The sequence below is a fragment of the Macaca nemestrina genome, chromosome 10, assembly GCF_043159975.1.
Source record: "Macaca nemestrina isolate mMacNem1 chromosome 10, mMacNem.hap1, whole genome shotgun sequence".
NCBI classification, from domain to species: Eukaryota; Metazoa; Chordata; class Mammalia; order Primates; family Cercopithecidae; genus Macaca; species Macaca nemestrina.
The window spans coordinates 29,417,428-29,438,198 of NC_092134.1; the positions used below are offsets into that span (position 1 = coordinate 29,417,428).

At 39.9% G+C, this 20,771-nt stretch overlaps 1 protein-coding gene across 2 annotated transcripts in view; it reads left to right on the forward strand.

Moving 5' to 3' along the window:
- The window catches only part of LOC105497730 (5'-nucleotidase domain containing 3), a 69,299-nt gene that overhangs the window by 10,850 nt on the left and 37,678 nt on the right, over nt 1-20,771 (forward strand). For both annotated transcript variants that reach the window (XR_011608913.1, XM_011769053.3), the window contains exon 2: nt 15,587-15,771. Coding sequence is in view for 1 of the 2 variants with exons in the window: in XM_011769053.3 (XP_011767355.2) it covers nt 15,587-15,771 (185 nt within the window). In the remaining variant the exon portion in view is untranslated. The remainder of the gene's footprint in view (nt 1-15,586; nt 15,772-20,771) is intronic.

Below are 20,771 nucleotides of genomic sequence, written 5' to 3' on the forward strand. Positions count from 1 at the left end.
CGTTTCTACTAAAAAAAAAAAAATACAAAAAACTAGCCAGGCGAGGTGGCGGGCGCCTGTAGTCCCAGCTACTCGGGAGGCTGAGGCAGGAGAATGGCGTGAACCCAGGAGGCGGAGCTTGCAGTGAGCTGAGATCCGGCCACTGCACTCCAGCCTGGGCGACAGAGTGAGACTCCGTCTCAAAAAAAAAAAAAAAAAAATATAGACCATGGAGCAAGCATACGTGGGATCAAATCCTAACTTCATCATTTATAAGCCATGTGACCTCGGGCAAATGATGTGTCTATGTGTCTCAGTTTCCTTATATGTAAAAAGGGGTTAACAATAATACCTGTCTCTGAGGATTGGTAGGTTTAAATGAGTTAATGTATGTAGAGTTTTTAAAATAGTGCCTGTTGCATAGTAAGTCCCTTGTAAATGTCAACCACAATTATTGATGGTATTATTACCACGAAGGACTGGGAGACTGATAGACTTTTGAACAGTGATAGCAGACCCTTCAAGACAGTAGATCACTTCAAAGTCTGACAGAAAAATGTTAATTTAGAATTGTATGTCTAGTTCAATCATCATTTAAGAAAGAATGTGAAGACACTTTTTTTTTAAAATTAAAAGCTAAGAGCTTTACCATCAAGGAACTCACTAAAGGAACTTCTAAAGGATGTATATGTGTCAGGAAAAAAAAATTTTCCAAAGGTCTTAGATGCAAGTGAAAATGGAGAAAAAAGAAATTGGTAGACATGTGAATAAATCTAAACAAATATTGACAATGTTGAAATCAATCCAAAAGTGGGTAGGAGAGAAGGTAAAAGACACAGAAAAAGCAAGAAATAGTATAGAATGTGATGGGGAAAATAATTCTAAATATATTAATTATCATGATAAACTCAGATTAAAAGACAGATTGTCAGATCAGATACAAGAAACAGTCCAGCTGGATGCTGTTCATAAGAGATGTACTCCAAAACAAAGATGTAGAAAGGCTGAGTTTTTAATAGAATGGGAAAAGATATCTTGGGTAAATGGTAACCAAAGAAAACCAGCAAGTTATTAATATCAGACAAATATTGAAATGATGTTAAAGGGAAATACATACTATTAACTGTAAGAAAGGTTGCAAACCACAGTTCATGGGCCAGTTGTAGCCTGATGTCTCTTTTTGTATATTAAGTTTTATTGGAATATAGCCACACCCATTTGTTTCTGGTTCTCCTGGATGTCAGAGGTGAGCAGTTGCAACAGAGACTATATGCAGATCCCCAAATATTTTAACTGGCCCTTTATAGAAAACATGTGTTATCTGCTGAACTAGAACTACAGAAATATACCTACATGGGTGACTCTCACAAGAATAATTTTGAGTAAAAAGAAAAAAGCAAGTTGCAGACATCTACCAATTATAAAAGGTTTTAAAAACACATAAAAATACTATAGATTACTTGTAGGGACACACATGTATGTGGTAAAAGTCTAGAGAAATGCAGGAGAGGCCGGGTGCGGTGGCTCACGCTTGTAATCCCAGCACTTTGGAAGGCTGAGGTGGGTGGATCACTTGAGGCCAGGAGTTGAAGACCAGCCTGGCCAGAATGGTGAAACCCCGTCTCTACTAAAAATACAAAAATTAGCCGAGCATGGTGGGGCATACCTGTAATCCCAGCTACTCGGGGGGCTGAGGCAGGAGGATCACTTGAACCCGGGAGGCGGGGTGTTGCAGTGAGCTGAGATCATGCCACTACACTCCAGCCTGGGCAACAGAGTGAGACTCCGTCTCCAAAAAAAAAAAAGATAAAAAAAAGCAAGAGAGTGGTAAACACCAAAATCTGGGTAGTGGTTATGTGAGAGGCAGGAGGAGCCTGCAGATGCGGGTGGAAGGGATTTTATATCCCACTTGGATGGTAGGGATGTGGGTGTTCTTTGTATTATCTTTACTTTTCTTTATGTGTTAGAAATAGCAGGATACATTCTTTAAAAGTCTTCCCCATAGTTTAGGTGTATGATGTTGATCCTGTGGCCATACAAGAAAGTAGTAAAAAGTTTTAAGGGAGAAACGTGCCACATCATAATTTTCACATTTTCAGATAGGAAACAAATGCCTAAAATAGGAAAACCTAAGATTCTGGCAAGTGGAGGGGCCTCTGGAGGTCATAGAGTTCAGTCCTCTGCTGGAAGAAGAAATCCCTTTTTCCATAGACTTTATTAGTGGCCATCTGGCATCTGCTTGAGCTTGTGTGATCACAAGGCTGCCCATTTTATTTTGGATGGCTGAGTCACAGAGAGTACTTCTGATTCTCCTTCCATATGATAGTTGCTTAAATATGAAGATGGTGATCATGCATCATCACTGCAACTCGCCTTTGATTTGATCATTTTAGAAGCTCAACTTTGATTTCACTCTAGTTTGTCACTATCCCTTTGAAAGTGAACCATTTGTTCCCGACCTGTGGTCTGACTGGTTCGTGGTGGAGGGAAGCAACCGGCTCTTCCTTGGTGAACAAACACTGTACTTCTGTAACTTTAAGAGTTAATTCATGTTCAGTTTGTGGCCAGCCAAATCCTGACTTTGTCCTTCTTGTATTGACATGATGTAATTTTAGAGAAGGAAAACAAAAGCTTTAAAAAAATCTTCTTTGCAAATAAGTACTTAGAAGACAATGATAGAATTCTATTATTTTTTAAAAGTCAAATACTACATGTTATAGCTAGGAGAGTGCAGAGAGAAAGAGAGGCTAGCTGATGGATCAAACTGGGTTTTATAGGAAATTTTTATACTTTAAAGGATTGGTCCTTGGTTTGAGTAACTCTTTTTCATTTTACTAGGGCTTTGAGGAAATGTTTCATGCCAAGTGAATTGATAAGATACTGTTGTATAAACCTGAATATAATTTTAATTTGTGTTTAGAGATGCAACTCTCTGCGTAGATTGTAATATTTTGTTCTCATTTGAGCAGAAAAATCGACTTGAGAAGCACTACTAGTGAATATTAATCCTTAGCTAGGTAGCAGACCTTTCAAACATTTTGCCCTCAGTATTCTTTTATACACTTTAAATTACTGAAGATCCTAGTTTCTGTTTATACATTAGTCTCAAGTAGACTTTTGAAGAATGTATTCTGCTATTATATTGACAGTGATTGTATTGGAAATTAAAACCCAGAGAATTGTAAGATATGTATTTATTGATTCATTTAATTAATTTATTTCTTGAGACTCTGTCTCCCAGGCTGAAGTGCAATGGTGCAATCACGGCTCACTGCAACCTCCATCTCCTGGGTTCAAGCAATTCTCCTGCCTCAGCTTCCCGAGTAGCTGGGATTACAGGTGTGTGCCACTACACCCAGCTAATTTTTTGTATTTTTAGTAGAGACAGAGTTTCACCATGTTGGCCAGGCTGGTCTGGAACTCCTGACCTCAGGTGATCCACCTGTCTTGGCCTCCCAAAGTGCTGGGATTACAGGTGTGAGTCACTGTGCCCAGGCATATGTATTTATTGATTCATTAAAAATACCAGTTTGTTACCTGTTAACATAAATGGCATGCTTTTTATGAAAAATGACTGTTTTCCAAAATAAAAGAAATTTAGAAGAATGTCATGGTTTTATATTTGTGCAGAGTTCTGTGATGTCTGGATTAATAGATTCTCAAATCTGATTCTGTCTATTGCAGTATCCTCTGGCAAAAGAGGTGGGAGTGAAAAAGGCAGATTGTCTCTGTATTTAATTTTCATTGCTTCTGTAACAAATTACCACAAATTAGTGATTGACAACAGTACAATATATTGTCTTCATAGTTCTGGAAGTTAAAAGTCTGAAATAGATCTCACTGGGGTAGAATCAAGCTGTTGCAGTACTGCATTTCTTTCTGGAGGTTCTGGGGGAGACAGTTTTCTTAAGCTTTTCAGTTTCTAGAGGCTCCCCACATTGTTTGTAGCTCCTTGCATTTTCAAAGCCAGCAATGGCTTTCTGAGTCTTTCTCAAATCACATCTCTCTCACACTGAATCTTCTGCCCTCCTTTTCCACACTTAAGGACCCTTGTGATTCCATTGGGTCCACCTGGATAATCCAGGCTAATAACTTTATTTGAAAGTCAGCTGATACCAATCTTAATCCATCTGCAACCTTAATTCTCCCTTGCCATGTAAGGTAACATATTCACAGGTTCTAGGGATTAGGACATGGACATCTTTGGAGAGCCATTATTCTGTCTGCCACATCTTAACTATATTATGAGAATAGTTTTGACCTCAAAGATTCCCTGGAGAGGAGGTCGGGGAGATTTCCCAGATTATGATGGTAACTACTGATCTAGGAAAAATTTTCTGTTGAATGAATGAATAGAAAAAAGAAGGGACTGACAGTTATGAAGCACCTACTTTCAGCCAAGCACTGTGCCAAACATTTGACCTGCATTGTAATGTTTAATGGCTGTGTGACTTTGGGCCAGGTACTTTACTTCTTAGCCTTATTTTTTACCCCATCTGCATATGAGGGATTGTGGTATCCACTTCATGGAGTTCTTGGGACATTAATTGAGGTGATGAATGAGAAGTGCCTGGTGCACAGCATGTGGATGGCATTTATATAGGCACATATATTTCTTTTCTACTTCCTGCATACTCTAATGAAACATTTTTGAGATTGCCTATTTTTTGATCGTTTGACTTGGCTCTCTTCTTTTCGACAGGGTCTTGCTCTGTTACCCAGGTTACAGTGCAGTGGCACAGTCAAGCTCACTGCAGCCTTGAATGCCTGGGCTCAAGGGATCCTTCCATCTCAGCCTCCCGATTAGCTACCTGTGCCTGGCTAATTTGAAAATTTTTTTGTAGAGACAGAGTTTTGATTTGCTTCACAGGCTGGTCTTGAACTCCTGGCTTCAAGCCATCCTTCTGCCTTGGCCTCCCAAAGTGTTGGGATTGTAAGTGTGAGCCACTGTCCTGTGCACAGTTTTCTTTTTCTAAGGACTTTTTCCCTTGAAGCTGAATGTACTTTTCTTTTTGATCAGTTCTGTTGATTTTTTAAAGATTTTATTTTTAAAGATTAGGTTGTCATTAAACCATTACTGTATTTAATTTTATTTCAAATGTAGTTGTGTGTAGTTTTATTTTTGTAACTTCGGGAAGTGTGATGGATTTCTGTGGAGTAGTCAGAATTACAGATGTTACTTACAGGGTAATAAGGGGTATAATTTTAACTTTTGGTGGGAGTAGTGTAAATGTCATGTGCATTATTAATTAGTCGGATGAGTAATTCTATTTGTCATGGATTACTTCTCCTTGGAGACAATGCAAAATATGTAAACGAATGGAAAAATGAGTGTTTCTTCTTAGATTATCAGACACAATAAAAGTGACTCTTGAATTGCCTCTTCCCAGGGGGTATGCCCAGCCCCATGCCAGGTTCCTCTGTCTTGCATCAGTGTGATGTTTGGTGGTCTTCCCCATTGCCTGTGATACTGTTCTGTATTTATAATCCCCTGTGCAGTGTCTGGCACATTGTAGGTATGGTAAATGCTTATTGAAACGGATTTCCTATGGGTCTAGTAAATGGGAAAACCAGTTTACAAGGATACTACATGTTGTATGATCTCATTGATGTAAAATTCTAGCAAATGCGAAGGAATCTGACCAAAAGAAAATGAGTGGTGGCCTGGGGATGGTTAGGGGTGGAGGGGAGGGTGGGCTGGAATTTAAGGGAATGTGAGGAAAGGTTACGGGGTGTGAGATGCTCATTGCCTTGATTGTGATGATGGCATCACAGATGTCTCTGCAGTAGATGTCAAACCCCATCAAACTGTATACTTTATGTGCAGTTTATTATATTGCATCTCAATAAAAATATAAAGTGAAAATACAGAAATAAGAGAAGGACTCTAGTTTAGCCTGGCTTGAGTCCGGTACCCACCTCAGGAGTGGCCCAGCATGTTCTGTCAGGTGTTGTGCCCTGGACCAGCAGCTGTGACTGGAGGGGCAGGTCCCAGAAGAAACTGGGGAAGAGTCACTTCTTGTATAAGGATTGGAGCATACTGGGCAGGTAATCCTATCAGTGTTCACTTTCACTGTGGAAAGGATACCTTGGGCGTTTTGTTTCGTCTCGACATATGCCATTGGACTATTGCAGAGGTAAAAATGACTTAAAACCGAGTGGTTATTAGAGATACTGGAGAAAACAGTTTCTGGCTAAAAATTTACATCTCTTTAAGGTCTAGCAGTTACACGCTCCTAAGAATTGTCATCTCAACCTTGGCCTTCAAAGTCACGTTTCTATTCAACTGTTTCCTTTATTGTAATGAATTATTAGCAGAAAGGATATTAAGTGGACACAACTATATCAAATAACATTTGTTGGTACTAAGTGTAACATACCAAAACATAAAAAATTGTGAAATTGCATTATGATCAACTTGTTCCCTAGCATATCAGAAGAGATTCACATTTTTCAACCATTAATAGCAGAACTGTGCCTAGCCTGGCTGGACAGAAGGAAGCTGGAACTTGGTGAAAGTTGCTAAGAGATAAATCACCTGAATTAGGGTGTCTTTTTCTTGTAGTTTTCATAGTTACAGATGTGAAGTTTAAAAGTTTAAAACAGGACCTGAGTTCACCTGTAGTGAGATAATGGAAAAGGTAAATACTGCCTCAATGTAGACGCAAAAAATTGCCTATGCGTATTTTCACATTTCCAATTCATAGGTATACTTTTAAAAGAAATTTTGAAACCTTGATGTTTTCAGTCTACACGTGAACTTTTAAAGGAGAATTTGAAGCCATGTTAAATAAATATGAGATCTTAAATTATTTGAAATATCTGTGAGTATTTTTGAAGTATGTGAGTATTATGAAATATAAACAGAAGTTGAGATTTGGTCCAATTAGGGAAAAACAAATAAACACCCAAAAAACAAAAAAATGCTTTTTTTTGATTTAGGAACATAGAAATAGATATTTAAAATGTGACCTTGAGCTGTTAATTTCATCTTCATTTTCCTCTGTGAAATGGATGGGTGTAATTGTGTCTCGCATTAAGTGAGGTCATGTACATTGCTTCATATAATGCCTGGTATATAGGAAATGCACATAATTATTATTCACTGGATTAACTTTTTGGTTGAGCACTGGGGAGAGTTACAGAAAGCTTCTTGGTACATGGAGGGTAGTGGAGAATGGAGACTTCTTCTGTTTTTTCTTTTTTTTTGTAGCTTCTAAAATTCTCCAGGAAAATTTTCTCCTCTTCCATTTCTTCTTCAGGGACTTTTGATCTGTATATTCTTTTCTTCTAGAAAAACAACTTGAAATCTAGGACATATACCAAAAAGAAAAATCATAACTAACTAAAGAAAAATGCCATCTTAGTGTCTCTGGGATTGTGATTTGCTTTATCAATACAATTGAACTTTTAAGGATTTTCAAGTGTGTCTCACCTTCTCTGATTATATTCTTGTTAACACACTTGGGTTTCTGAGTACAAATATCTGAGATGTACATTTGGGCCTCCTGATGGAGCATGTTTTCCCCCAGTTTTTGCTTTATTAGTATCAATGTAACAAAATCTTTGCATATAGATCTTTACCTATATCTCTATTTCCTTAGCATAGATTCCTAGAAAGGATTACTGGGTCAAAGGGTATGAATATTTTTAACAGACTCTTGATATGTATTGCCAAGCTGTTTTCTAGAAAGCTTGTTCTGATTTATACTCTTAAACAGCTAGGAGTCAAGCTGACCAGGTCCTGGCACAAGGTTCCGTTATTACAGACAAATCAAGAATAGAGCACCCCCAAAACAGCACACACAGATAGCACTACCACTAGCAGCAGGAACACTGCTGCAACCTGACAAGAGGAAAATGACTTCTTACTTTATTTCTTAGCCAAATAACACATGCTTATTATAGAAAACCATGTAAATGAAATAAAGACAGTAGAGACATTTGTAATTCCACCTGTTGAGACACCTACTGTTAACTGTGTTTACTTGTTTTAATTTGCTTTTTTTTGGTAATTCGAGTGGTTGAACGTTTAGTTTACCAACTATTTCCTTTTGTATGGATTTTTGAAATATTAAGAATACTAGACCATTGCTGTTTGTCTTTTCAATTTTTTGGTCTAATATACTCAACTCTTTTCCCAAATTGTTGTTTTGATATTTTTAGATGCACAGGTGTTAAAAAATCTTATGTTGCAAATCTGTCAGTAGTTTTCTTTGTGATTTATTCTGTTGCTTTTTTTTTTTTTTTTTACATTTGGAAAGTTATGTTTTATTCAGAGATGAAATAAATGGTGATCTATATATTCTTGTTTTTAATGTTAAAAAATTTTAAACTCTGGCTCACATGGTGTTTCTTTTTCTACCTTTTTAATGTTTGAAATTTTTAAACTCTGACTCACATGGTGTTTGTTTTACAGCATAATTTGAAGGAAAGTCTTACTTGACATTCTTTTCACATAGCTGTTTGGTGTTTATGCATACACATTAGACAAAGACAGAATATTCCAGGCAGATGTAACTCTGGTCAGTATTCAACTACGGCATATGTTGGAGAACACAGAGCAGTGGATGACCCGTCTTGTTGAAAGTAGGGCATGGGAAGGAGAATTTAATATTGGAGAAATGGATTAACGTATACATTGGGAATGCCTTTGATACCAGATTAAAAAGTTAAAATTCATCGTCAGAAGTTTGAGTGGCTGAATTTTCTTAAAATAAACCTTTAGTAGAATTCGTTCGGATGTAAGCAATAGAAAACTTAACTCTTTCCCATTGGCATCTTTTCTAGGTTCCTAGCAGTGGCCCCTCACATCTCCAAATTTATGTTCTCTTAAATCTACCTTTGGAAGAAAAGAGTGCCTCCTCCCTCAAATTCCCTTACAAATCCGGCAATTGACTCAATTGGACTTATTGATTCACTTTGGCTGTAGAGAAAGTATGATGATTGGCTGGAGGGGATCCTATGTCTGCCTCAAACTAGTCAGCATTGGTAAGGGAATTCAGGTACTCTGTTAGGCCAGGCCTGGGTTACATGCCCTCCTTCTGGAGTCAGGAATGGAACCCCATGAGACCATACAGTCTGAATGTTGGGGAAGAGAGATTTCCCAACAAAATCATGGTGTTGAAGGTTTATCAGTCAGGATAGGCTAGGTTATGCTGCAGCAACAAGCAACACCAAAATCCCAGTAGTTTATTACAGACAGCTATAACAAAGCCTATTTCTCACTCATGCAGAGTCTACTGGGAGTCCCCCACAACTCTGCAGGGCAGGGTAGTCAACTCCATGTGTTGGCTTAGCCTTCCATCCTCCTCCTAATCTTGTAGTGTTTGTATCATATCTCCATGATAGGCATGGTAGGGGAAGGGAGTGTGCACTGCTCTAGAAGTGACACATGTCTCTTATGCCTGTGATCTGTTGTGACCACAGCTGGCCAGAGTCAGGGGTGAGGCATGGAGGGAGGATTGTGATCCTCCCCATGTACCTGGAAAGTGGAGCCAACTGGACGCGAGCAAGTATGAGATGGCATAGCTGCACTGAAGGGGCCCAGACACCCAGTGCCCACAGCCATCGCTTACCACAGGCAGCCTTTGGGACCTCGGTTTTTCAGGTCCATCCTTTGCACCCTCCTGTCTTTATCTGACTGGTTCCTGGGATAATGATGAGAGCAAGTAATGCATTTGGTAAACTTTTAGAGCTCTCCAGTGCTGTGTGCCTAAGGCGCATCATATTTTTTAAAAGATTAAGAATAATCATTGACATCAATCAGGCCATGAATTTCTGCTCGGTGTTGTCTCCACACACTACTTGACAGCTCTGCCAAGCTCTAGGCCTGTACTAAGGGAGAGACATTTAGCATTTATGAGCATTAAAGAAGACAAAGTACTTGGCAAAATTGTACCTTCCAAGCTCACATCTTCACACAGCTTAAAAATGTTTCCTTGAATAAGTGGAAAGTATCTGACTTCTGTACCAGAATGAGGTTCTGCCTTCTTTCATATTCATTCTCTCTCAATAGTAATGATAAAATTTAGAGAAGAATTTTCTGTGGTGGCCTTAAAAAAGCAAAACAAAATGGAGCAGCCACTGTGGAAAACAGTAGGGCAGTTCCTAAAACAATGAAAAACAGGATTACCATATGAGTCAGGAATTCCACTTCTAGGTGTTCACCCAAAAGGACTGAAAACGAGGATTTGGACAGATATTTGTGTGTTCATAGCAGCATTATTCATAACAGCTGGAAGGTGGAAGCAACCCGACGGCCTGGGGATTGATAAGTGGATAAACAAAAGGCGGTTTATATCTACGATGGACTGTGCAGCCTTCAAAAGGAGAGACTGACATATGCTACACCGTGGATGAACCTTGAGGTCATTATGCAAAAAGACAAAGACCGTATGACTCCACTTCTATGAGGTTCCTAGAATAGTCAGATTCATAGAGACAGGAAGTGGAGCAGGAAGTGGAGCAGTAGTTGCTGGGAAAGCTGGGGTGAATGGGGAATTGTTTAATGGGTACAGAGTTTCAGTTTTGCAAGAAGAAAAGAATTCCAGAGCTGGATGGTGGCGATGGTTGCAGAAGGTGAATGTACTTAATGCCACTGAATTGCACTCTTAGAAATGGCTAACATGGTAAACTTTATGTAATGTATATTTTGCCACAATAAAAAACACAAAAAGCCAGAACCAAAACAGAAAGCTTACCAGTTTTTCCTATAGGTTGTTCACCACATTTCCCAGTGTTCTGTGGGATAAGCACACGAAAAGCTGGAAGCTGCTGAAAACTGGAAGTGCCAGGGGCCTCCCAGCTTGCCACACTGTGTGCTGGAGGGTGCACAGCTCCCAGCTCAGAGTGGCTTGCATTGGAACTGAGTTTTGCTCAAGCTCTGGCCACAGCAACAGAACTGTCTCTCCATTTGTTTGTACTGATTGTATAGCCTTGCTGTCATCATCCATTATGTACAAAGGAATTCACTTTCTAAATTGGTACCCACTCTGGTTTCTCCTTTGAGAAAGTACGTAAGTGACTAGTTAAGAAGCATTCGGTTTATACTTCAGAGTCTAAAGTTTAGCCAGACTGTTTCTCTTTTGTGAGTGGTTGGCATTCTTTTCTTTTGCTTTGTAATTATTCATGTTTGTTCTTAACTTCTTAAAGTTTGCACAGGGTGCCAAGATCCCTTTAAGATGCTGCTTCTCGTGTTCGAGGATGACACCTTAAACATCCAGGCTTTCAGGTGATGGTGTCGTGTGATGTACGTGTCTCAGGCTTTCACTCCCGCAGGGGAATTCCCATGCAGCTTTTGGATGATTTTCTATCATAGTAGTTTTTCCTTGAGGGCTTCGCGTAGTCTTCTCAGGTAGCAGGAAGGGAGGGAGACTCTCTTGCCAGCACCATTTCTAAATATAAACTTCTAATTAAGCAGGCTGTTCGAACCTCCCTCGGAAAGGTCATTTGTGAAAGTGGAGCTTTTGGTCACTCTAGAGTAAGCGATCCCACTTCACTTGCATCATATGGACGATGCCATGCGGTCATATTCAGAAAATATCATCAGCAATGGCCCATTGATTTATGTAAGGCCAGAAGATCTTCGGTATTAGATATCAAAGAGCTTGGGTCTGCCAGCTTCTCCTCTTCCCTAGGACCAGTTCTTGTGAACTGCCTGCCTCTAAGTTTCTTAAATGTCTATAACAGATACGTCTTATTGGCAAAAGAAAAATAAAAGCCATGGTTCTTGTGGCCGGGTGCGGTGGCTCACGCCCGTAACCCCAACACTTTGGGAGGTGGAGGCAGGCAGATCCCCTGAGGTCAGGAGTTTGAGACTAGCCTGGCCAACATGGTGAAAACCCTGTCTCTACTAAAAATACAAAAATTAGCCGGCCATGGTGATGTACACGTGTAATCTCAGCTACTTGGGAGGCAGAGGCAGGAGAATTCCTTGAACTTGGGAGGTGGAGGTTGCAGTGAACCGACATTGTACCACTGGACTCCAGCCTGGGTGACAGAGTGAGACTTCATCTTAAAAAAAAAGCCATGGTTGTTGTCTCATTGATTTTGATGAAAGAAAAACGAATGAAGAAATGGAATTGTTAGTGAATTGACTGTTCGGGTTTTCAATAGGCTCAGTCACATCTAGATTGTCAGTGTGAGTGAAATTAATTTATTGATTCGTATATGTGCCTTCACAGTGACCTGGAAATTCTGTGTAGAGATATAAAGGCTTGGTTTTAATAAACTAGGTGCAATGTGGGAACTTAATTGGGAACCATGAATAGGGTTAGGGGATGAACCCCATGAAATTTTCTGCAAAATCTGCACGTGCATGGAGAGGATTCCATGGCTTCTGTTAGGTTTTGAAAGGGATTCAGATCTCAAAGCTGTTAAGGAGCCTTGTGAAATGCTCAGAATACATCACTGTGGCTGGGTTGGTCCCTGACTGGGGCCTCAGTGCCCTGATTAGAGCTGTTACTATGCAAGCGGAATGCTTCTTGAACGTTTCAGGTGGCTCTTTAGAGTGAATGTGGATACTACGTGCCATTCATAGTCAGAAAGAAGTGAGCAGAAAGGAAAGGGAAAGCCCGGAAATGATGGATTGACTTTATTTTATTTTAGGAAAAAATGCACCTGAAAGGGAGTTAAGAACATAGATTCTGGAGCCAAACTTCCCAGGTTCAAATCCCAACCCTGCCATGTGGTGCTGGTGTATCCTTAGCAAATAAAGTAATTTCCATGCATCTCTAGTGTCTTTGTTTGTGAAATGGGGATAAAGTAGTATTTGCTTCCTAAGGTTGTGGGAAGGATTAAATGAGAGAATGTAAAGTCTTCTTGATACCATGTAGTAAATGGTAAGTGCTTAATAAATATTAGCTGTTATAATAGAGTCAGGTGGTTGTCCTTAGTAATGTGAGAAGTAGTAAAATATGGACAGTTCAGGTTTTATGTACATGTACCTATCTGCAAAAAATCACCTGCCTTCAGCATTTGTCTGCCTGTGAGCTATTTCAAGAAAATTTTGGTGCATAAACATCATAAAAGGTGAAAAAAAACACTGTCATATATAATTTTGGCAAAATAGGATAGTCCGTGTTTTTGTCATAAAATATTGGATGATTGTGTTCATCCTGTTAAATGGTTAACCAGATGAGAATATCACATTTTTTTTTTTTGTCCTTTGAAATATATTGCTCAGTCTTTGATCCTGAATTTCATCTAGGATATGGTCATGGAGGCCTCATCATCTGAGACGTCACCCTTATGGTTGGTTTCCCTGTCATCATTAGGCCGTAGAGAACTGCTGTCTCTCTCTGCATTCACCTCCTGGCACATCTGATAACTGCGAGATGTCTTCTCCTGTCAGCTTTCTTTTTGCTGTTACGGATGGAAAATGAAAAACTGATTTCTCAACAGTGTTCCATGAAAGCAAAAAAAAAAAAAAGACTGCAAAGATGGTGTTTTCAGACTTCTTTTATACCTTCTTGAAGGTGATGCAGTTCTTTGCGCAATGCCATGAGAACTGAAGGATGATGTCATAGTGATGACTTGTTTCACTATTGCACTATCTTAAGTGATTTCTTATTCTCCTGCTTTCTTATTTTAGTCTTTTAAAAAATCACAGGTGGCGGCTGGGCACGGTAGCTCAAGTCTGTAATCCCAGGACTTTGGGAGGCCGAGACGGGCAGGTCACGAGGTCAGGAGATCGAGACCATCCTGGCTAACACGGTGAAACCTCGTCTCTACTAAAAAAATACACAAAATTAGCCGGGCGAGGTGGCAGGCGCCTGTAGTCCCAGCTACTTGGAGGCTGAGGCAGGAGAATGGCATAAACCCGGGAGGCGGAGCTTGCAGTGAGCTGAGATCCGGCCACTGCACTCCAGCCTGGGTGACAGAGCGAGACTCCATCTCAAAAAACAAAAACAAAACAAAACAAAACAAAAAAAACATAGGTGGCAATAATTGAGAGATAATGATGAAATAATTCTAATAGTAAAGTATTTCAGCATATTAGAAAAATAAGATCACCAACATCCCCTATTGCATCTTTGATTTTTTAAAAGGGTCCAGTGGACTCATGGAAATTGTAAGGTAGAATGAATTTTTGAAAGGCTTCCAAGAAAAAAATAGAAACCATGAAGTAGCAATCCTTACAAACAGTTAGAACTGCTCAAAAAAGAAACCCAAACCTAACATCCAGTGGACCCTGATGGTAGAAGGTAGTCACACGTCTACAAACCTATTTGAAGGAAATCATCTGAAAGGCGAAGATTAACACATGAAGATGTTCATTGCAATGTTATTTTTATTAAATAGGAAAAAACTTAAATGTGTAACTTAGAGTACGGGCTGAACATCCCTGATCTGAAAATCTAAAATACACAGTGCTCCAAATCTCAAACTTTTGCATGCTGACATGATGCTCCGAGGAAACACTCATTGGAGCATTTTGAATTTCAGACTTTTGGATTAGGGAGCCACGATCGGTAGGTATAATGCAAATATTCTAAAATACAAAAAAATCCGATATCCGAAATGGTTCTGTTCCCAAACGTTTTGGATAAGGGATGCTCAACCTGTAGTAGGTTAACTATGGCACACCAATATGTATGTCAAAGTCTCATGTAATAGTTTATTTCAAAAAGTATAGGCTCATGATTGAATATTAAATTTAGTGAGCTCAATGCAAACCTGTATATATAGTGTGAGGTTAGCTATCCAAAATATATACATAGAAAAATGTTGGCAGCAAATACATAAAATGTCAGTAGTTTTTTTCTGGGTGGTGAGATGACGTATGATATTTAGATTTGGTTAACTATACTTTTACTTTCCAAAATCTGCAACATGTATTTTTTAAACAAATCCTTTTTGTGATGTTGAAGCAAATGTTCATTTTTGGTAGCAAATGTTCTTTTATTGAGAAATAATTTATATACCATACAATTTACCCTTTTAGAGTCTCCCATTCAGTGGTTTTTAGTACTTTCACAAGAGTATTCAACCCTCACCGTTGGCCAGGTACAGAGGCGCATGCCTGTAATCCCAGTACTTTGGGAGGCTGAGGTGGATGGGTTGTTCCTGAGCCCAGGAGTTTGAGACCAGCCTTGGCAAAACAGGGAGACTCTGTCTCTACAAAAAGTACAAAAATTAGTAGGGTGTGATGGTCTGCGCCTGTAGTCCCAGCAACTCAGGAAGCTGAGGTGGGAGGATCGCTTGAGCCCTAGAGATTGAGGCTGCAGTGAGCTGTGATTGTGCCACTACACTCCAGTCTGGTTAACCGAGTGAGACCTCATCTCAATCGCCCCAAAACCATCACCACCATCAATTTCAGAACATTTTCATCACCACAAAAAGAAATTCTGTGCCCATTAGCAGTCAGCAGTCCTAGGCAACCATGAATCTCCTTTCTGTGCCTATGGATTTGTCATTTCTGTACGTTTCATATGAATAGGATCATGCAACATGTGGTCCTTTGTGGCTGGCTTCCTTCACCAGCATGTTTTCAAGGTGAAGCGAATCTCTTTTGTAGTCTAGTTTACTCATTTTTTTTTTCTTTAGAAATCATACTAACTCTTATTTATTATGTAATATAATGTATTTTTTTCTTTATTTCCAGAATTGGTTCCTTCCATTATGAGCAACTTGTTGAATCCAGATGCCATTTTCTCAAACAATGAAATGAGCCTGTCAGACATTGAAATCTATGGCTTCGATTATGATTACACCTTGGTGTTTTATTCAAAGCACCTCCACACGCTGATATTTAATGCTGCACGGGACCTTCTCATCAATGAACACCGGGTAAGATCAGAGGGACATTTCAGCTTCTCCCTCCCCTTTTCCCCTTAGAACAGCCTTGAGCTGACATGACCCCATGTCTGCCATAGAGAAGTCGTTTAATAAATTGTTGCTGAATGAATAAGTAGATTTTGTTGCCTTCCAAATAACTCTTACCTGAAAGATGATAGTTTTTTTAAAAAAAATCTTTAGATGTCTTTTGGCAAAAGACCTTCCCAAGATGTGCATTAATGGAGATTTGGCTGTAGATATTTACACTCTCGTCTGTCACGGAACGACACAGTGTCTCCTGGAGCTTGATGAATTGGCAGCCTGCCTGTTGAATTCTGGTTAGGAGGAATTCCTCAAATGTTAGGAGATGTTTTACCTTTAACACCCATTTGAATTGCTAAGAGCAAAGCATATTTGAATGTCTTTCTTCTGATAGATAGTATTGTTGAGGGTTTTTAATGAGGAAGGAAAAAAGAAAATATGCAACCCTATCATTTTTTTCTCTAGTCTGATTTGAGTACACATTTCAGGAAGCAGGATAAGAAGTGTCCTCAGAAGTCTTGTGGGCCATACCCTTTGAGACCTCCCCTGGGAAGTACAGCTCAGATCTCCATCTCAGACAGGTGCACGTTGCCCTAGGAGGTGGTTCTGATTTTTGGGAAGTTCTTCCATGGGTTGAACAATTCTGCCTTCATACAGCTCTCACCATTGACCTCTTTTCTTCCTTGATTTATTGCTTCACATGTTTCTTAAGCCTCCTTGTGCCAAGCCCTGCAATACAAGCTGAGAAGATAAAGATGAGTAGGAGACAGGCATTACCCATAAAGAACCAACAGCCCAGTGCGGTTGTCAGTCACGTGGGCAGATCAGTTATGCAGCCTCCTAGTGGAGGTCTCCTTAGACATCGATTGTGTCTGACTGTGATGGTTAGAACAACTTTCTCTGCCTGAGGGAATTGGGGAAGCAAAGAAGGTGATATTTCAGTCAAATATTGAAGGAGTTCGCAGCAAAGGAGGGCTGAGGATGGGTATGAGTAACTTCTAACCCCAAATTATGTAAACTACTATTTTATATTTAACCGTTCGAGTACCAGACATATAATGAGCTAGTGTGGTATAGACCAGCCATTATGCCCTCCAAGAGTTTTCCCAAGTTGATTGTTCTTAGCTCTTTTAACCGTTCTCATTTGTCCTCTTTTCTTTTCGTCATCCTAGTCATCTTCCTTTGTGTGTGCTCTGGTTTGTTTCTCTTAAATGTGAGGACTTGAAGATGTTACCCCAGGTGGGGTCCGGCTAGAGTGGAATAGAAGGAGACCATCACCTCCCTTATTCTGGATGCCATATTTTTATTAATGCAGCCAAAATTCTCCTTAGTTTTGGATCCTAACCATTTGATTCACCATATTTTCTGATCCCCCTCAGCTTTTGGTTATCAGTGGATTTAAGCAGCTCATTTTGTCCATATCCAAAATGTAGTCATGGCATTTGCCACAGAGAAGCTTCCTTTCTGCCACTAAGCCAGCAGCTGGCTTTCTTTAGTTATGGCCACTTTACTAGATGTGAAACCACCTAGCCACTTGGCATCCAGCGGCAGATCTCGTTTGTTCAAGGGACTACTCTCTTCCATCTAAACTGCAGTCCTTTGCCTGGATCATAAGATGAAAGCCAACTAAGAACGAGGTGGTTCTGACTTTGGTTCCTGCCTGCCATCCCATGCCATCTGTTCACCACCCCCTAAAAGGTGGATCCAAATGGGGTGTTGCATTGGTGTTGGCATTTCAGTCCCAGGTCAGCTGCAGTGTTTTCTCTGACTTTGATGTCATTTATAAAAAGCAAGCCATGATCCCAGTGGCAGTGTTCATTGATTGTCCAGTAGGTGCTGAAAGCACAGGTTCTAAGGCCTCACTGCTGGGGTTCAAATTCTGGGCTTCATCACTTATTTCCTACATAATCTTGATTGACTCACTCAGTTTCTCTGGACCTCAGTTTTCTCCCCTGTAAAATGGGCATAGTAACAGTGCTTTCCTCATAGTCACTGTGGTAAATGAATTAATAAATGTAAAGTAGATGGCACATAGAAAACAATAAATGTTAGCTATTTATTAATACAAATACTATTATTTCTAATCTGCACAACAACCCTGCTCACACATGTTGTCTCTGTTTACAGCTGAGGAAACAGGTTCAAAAAATTAAGCTACTAGATCAAGGCCACAGGCCAGGAGACAGAACCAGGATTTGAACTCCGGTCTGTCTGTTTCCAAAGGACTCTATTCTCTCCTCGACTCCCCTTGCCTCTCTTATGGGGTTACTAACACCTTTCCATCCTATGGTTTTTTTGGTTCAGATGCAAATAAAATATTCATGAAAATAAAAATTTATGAAATTTGAGGGGAAGAGAGATGAAATAGATGGATAAAATAAAAGCTGCAATCACTATTATTTGAAAAGCCTCTAGATTTAAGATCATTGAAATTTCATTCTCATTATATCTGTGTGTTGCTTTGATAAAACTAAAAGAAGTTATAATATTAATTGTATCAGGCATATTAGTAGAGTCAATTATGCTCACGCAAATTTTTCTCTTCTTCTGATTAAACAAAATAATTCTTCGAAGATGCACTGAGTTCAGGGCCATTTTTGCAGCCAAGACCGATGCACTTTGTGTAGTTGTAGAGATGGAAAGACATATGCTTTTGAGACACACAGTCATAGAACAGTAAATTTGCAATTTAGCATCTTTCCAAAAAGCAAACATAAAAGGTTCCAGCTCCTTCGTAATTACCCTTTTTAAAAATAAGAGATTTTTACAAACATGGAAATTTTTTAAAAAATCAAGTAATAACTGTCTGTATTTTTATTTTATTTGTCCACCAAGGAATAGAAAGGGAGGGGTAGAAGAGCTCTTAATTTCATCTCCCAGCTTCACACCTTAGTCAGCATTTTTTCTCATTAGTTGGCACCACTGATCACCTCATTGTTCATATCCAAAGCATCGGCTTGACCCCTCGCACTCTGCGTCCATGTCTGATCTCTCAGCAAATGCTATGCTCTCTTTTTCCTTTAAATAAACTTTTAGGATAGTTTTAGGCTTATGGAAAGGTTGCAAATACGGAGTTCCTGTGTGTATACACCCAATGCCCCGTTTCCTCCATTGTTAACACTTGACCAAGGTACATTTGTTACACCTAAAGAACCAGTCTTGATACATTATTATTCATTAAAGTCCATACTTCCTTCAGTTATTTTTAGTTTTTACCAAATGTCCATTTCCTGCTCCAGGATCCCCTCCAGGACACCACATTACAGTTAGTTGTCACGTCTCTCAGGCGCCTCTTGGCTTTGACAGCTTCTCCGACTTTCCTTGCTTTTCTAAATGACCTTGACAGTTTTGAAGCGTGCCAATTAGGTGCTGTGTGCATTTTCCTTATGATTAGCCTGGGTTATGGGTTTGGGGGAGGAAGACCACAGAGGTGAAGTGTGGTTTTCATCTCATCATAGTGAGAGCCTCCCCAGCCTCCTCCAGCTGCCTCCCCTCCTCCCCTCCTGCTCCTTGAACCTCCAAACCCTCTCCTACTTCTGCCTTGGAGCACTCTTTCTTCTCCCAGATGAGGCTTGCTCCTGGCTTGCTTTTCTTCCCCGCCCCCGATCTCCGATCTGTGAATACTTGTATTGCATTTTCTTTTAGAACATACACTCTGAGGTGTTATATTCTGTGTGTGTATTCGTGTATGGTCTGCCTCCCCAGGTAGAATGGGAGCTTTGCAGGGGCAGACACCTGTGTCAGTTTTGTTCAGTGCTGTATTCCCAGGCCCTGGCACAAAATAGGTACTCACTAAACACTTGACATCTGCATCCATGAGTTCCGCGGGAAAGTGAGAGAGTTGTGCTTCATGTGGGGCCAGCATTCTGATGAGGTCATTTTACTCTAGCATCGTGTTTTGTGTAGATTTTAGAGAGCTTAGTTTTTGTGCCCTTCTGCATTGCCTCTAATTAGATTCGTAATTTAGGCTACTTTAAATATTAAACTGAGACCTCTGGAAGACAGATACGTTTATAGGTCTCTGGACCTCAGGAACCCAGAGCAGTGTTGTAATGTAGAGGTTTTAGCTGTATCTGAGAGCTGTAATTACCCAGGACTGTAGGAATTAGGCGCACATGGAGAAGTCCTGGGTTCTCTGCTGCATTTTGGTATTAACTTTGCTTGAAGCTGTAGGGACGTTCCTGTAGCATTTTCAGGGGGACACTTTGCTCTTTATCAGCACACAGGAGTTTGCCCAGATTGTAACTGGGATTAGAACAAAGTCAAGGTACTAAAGGAAGCCAGACTGGGCCTAAATTAGAATTTTAATAAAAACTCCAAGTCAAAAGGCTTTTAATCTTTTGTTGGAGGAAACAGGGCATTGGGTGTATACATACAGAAACACAGTATTTGCAACCTTTCCATAAGCCTAAAACTATCCTAAAAGTTTATTTAAGGGAAAAAGAGAGCATAGCATTTGCTGAGAGATCAGACATGGACACGGAGTGCGAGGGGTCACAGCCGATGCTTTGGATATGAACAATGAGGTGATCAGTGGTGCCAACTAATGAGAAAAAATGCTGACTAAGGTGTGAAGCTGGGAGATGAAATCAAGGCTTTTGTCTTTTGTATTTCTTACTCCTTTTAAAGATGCCAGTTATCTCTATAATACCTCACCTTGGGTGAGTCTTTTTATCTTTTCCCCCTTGGGTGGTGAAAAGTTTCTAAACTATGAAAAGTCCTGAAAATCTAGCTGAGACCATTGGAGAGGAGTGTAACCAACTGGCCAAGGTGAGTGGCTTTGGTTCCTGGGCTGGATGTCACTGTTAACAGATGTTCTACTGATGCTATATGTGTGTGTGTATGTTGGAAATGGGCCAATCATGAGGATGTTTTTGACCAGGTTGGTTGTATGGGGAGATTACAATTTTGGGGCAGGGGTAGAGCATAGACCCTAGTCAAAATGGTTCGACTAGAAGAGGCCTTGGAGA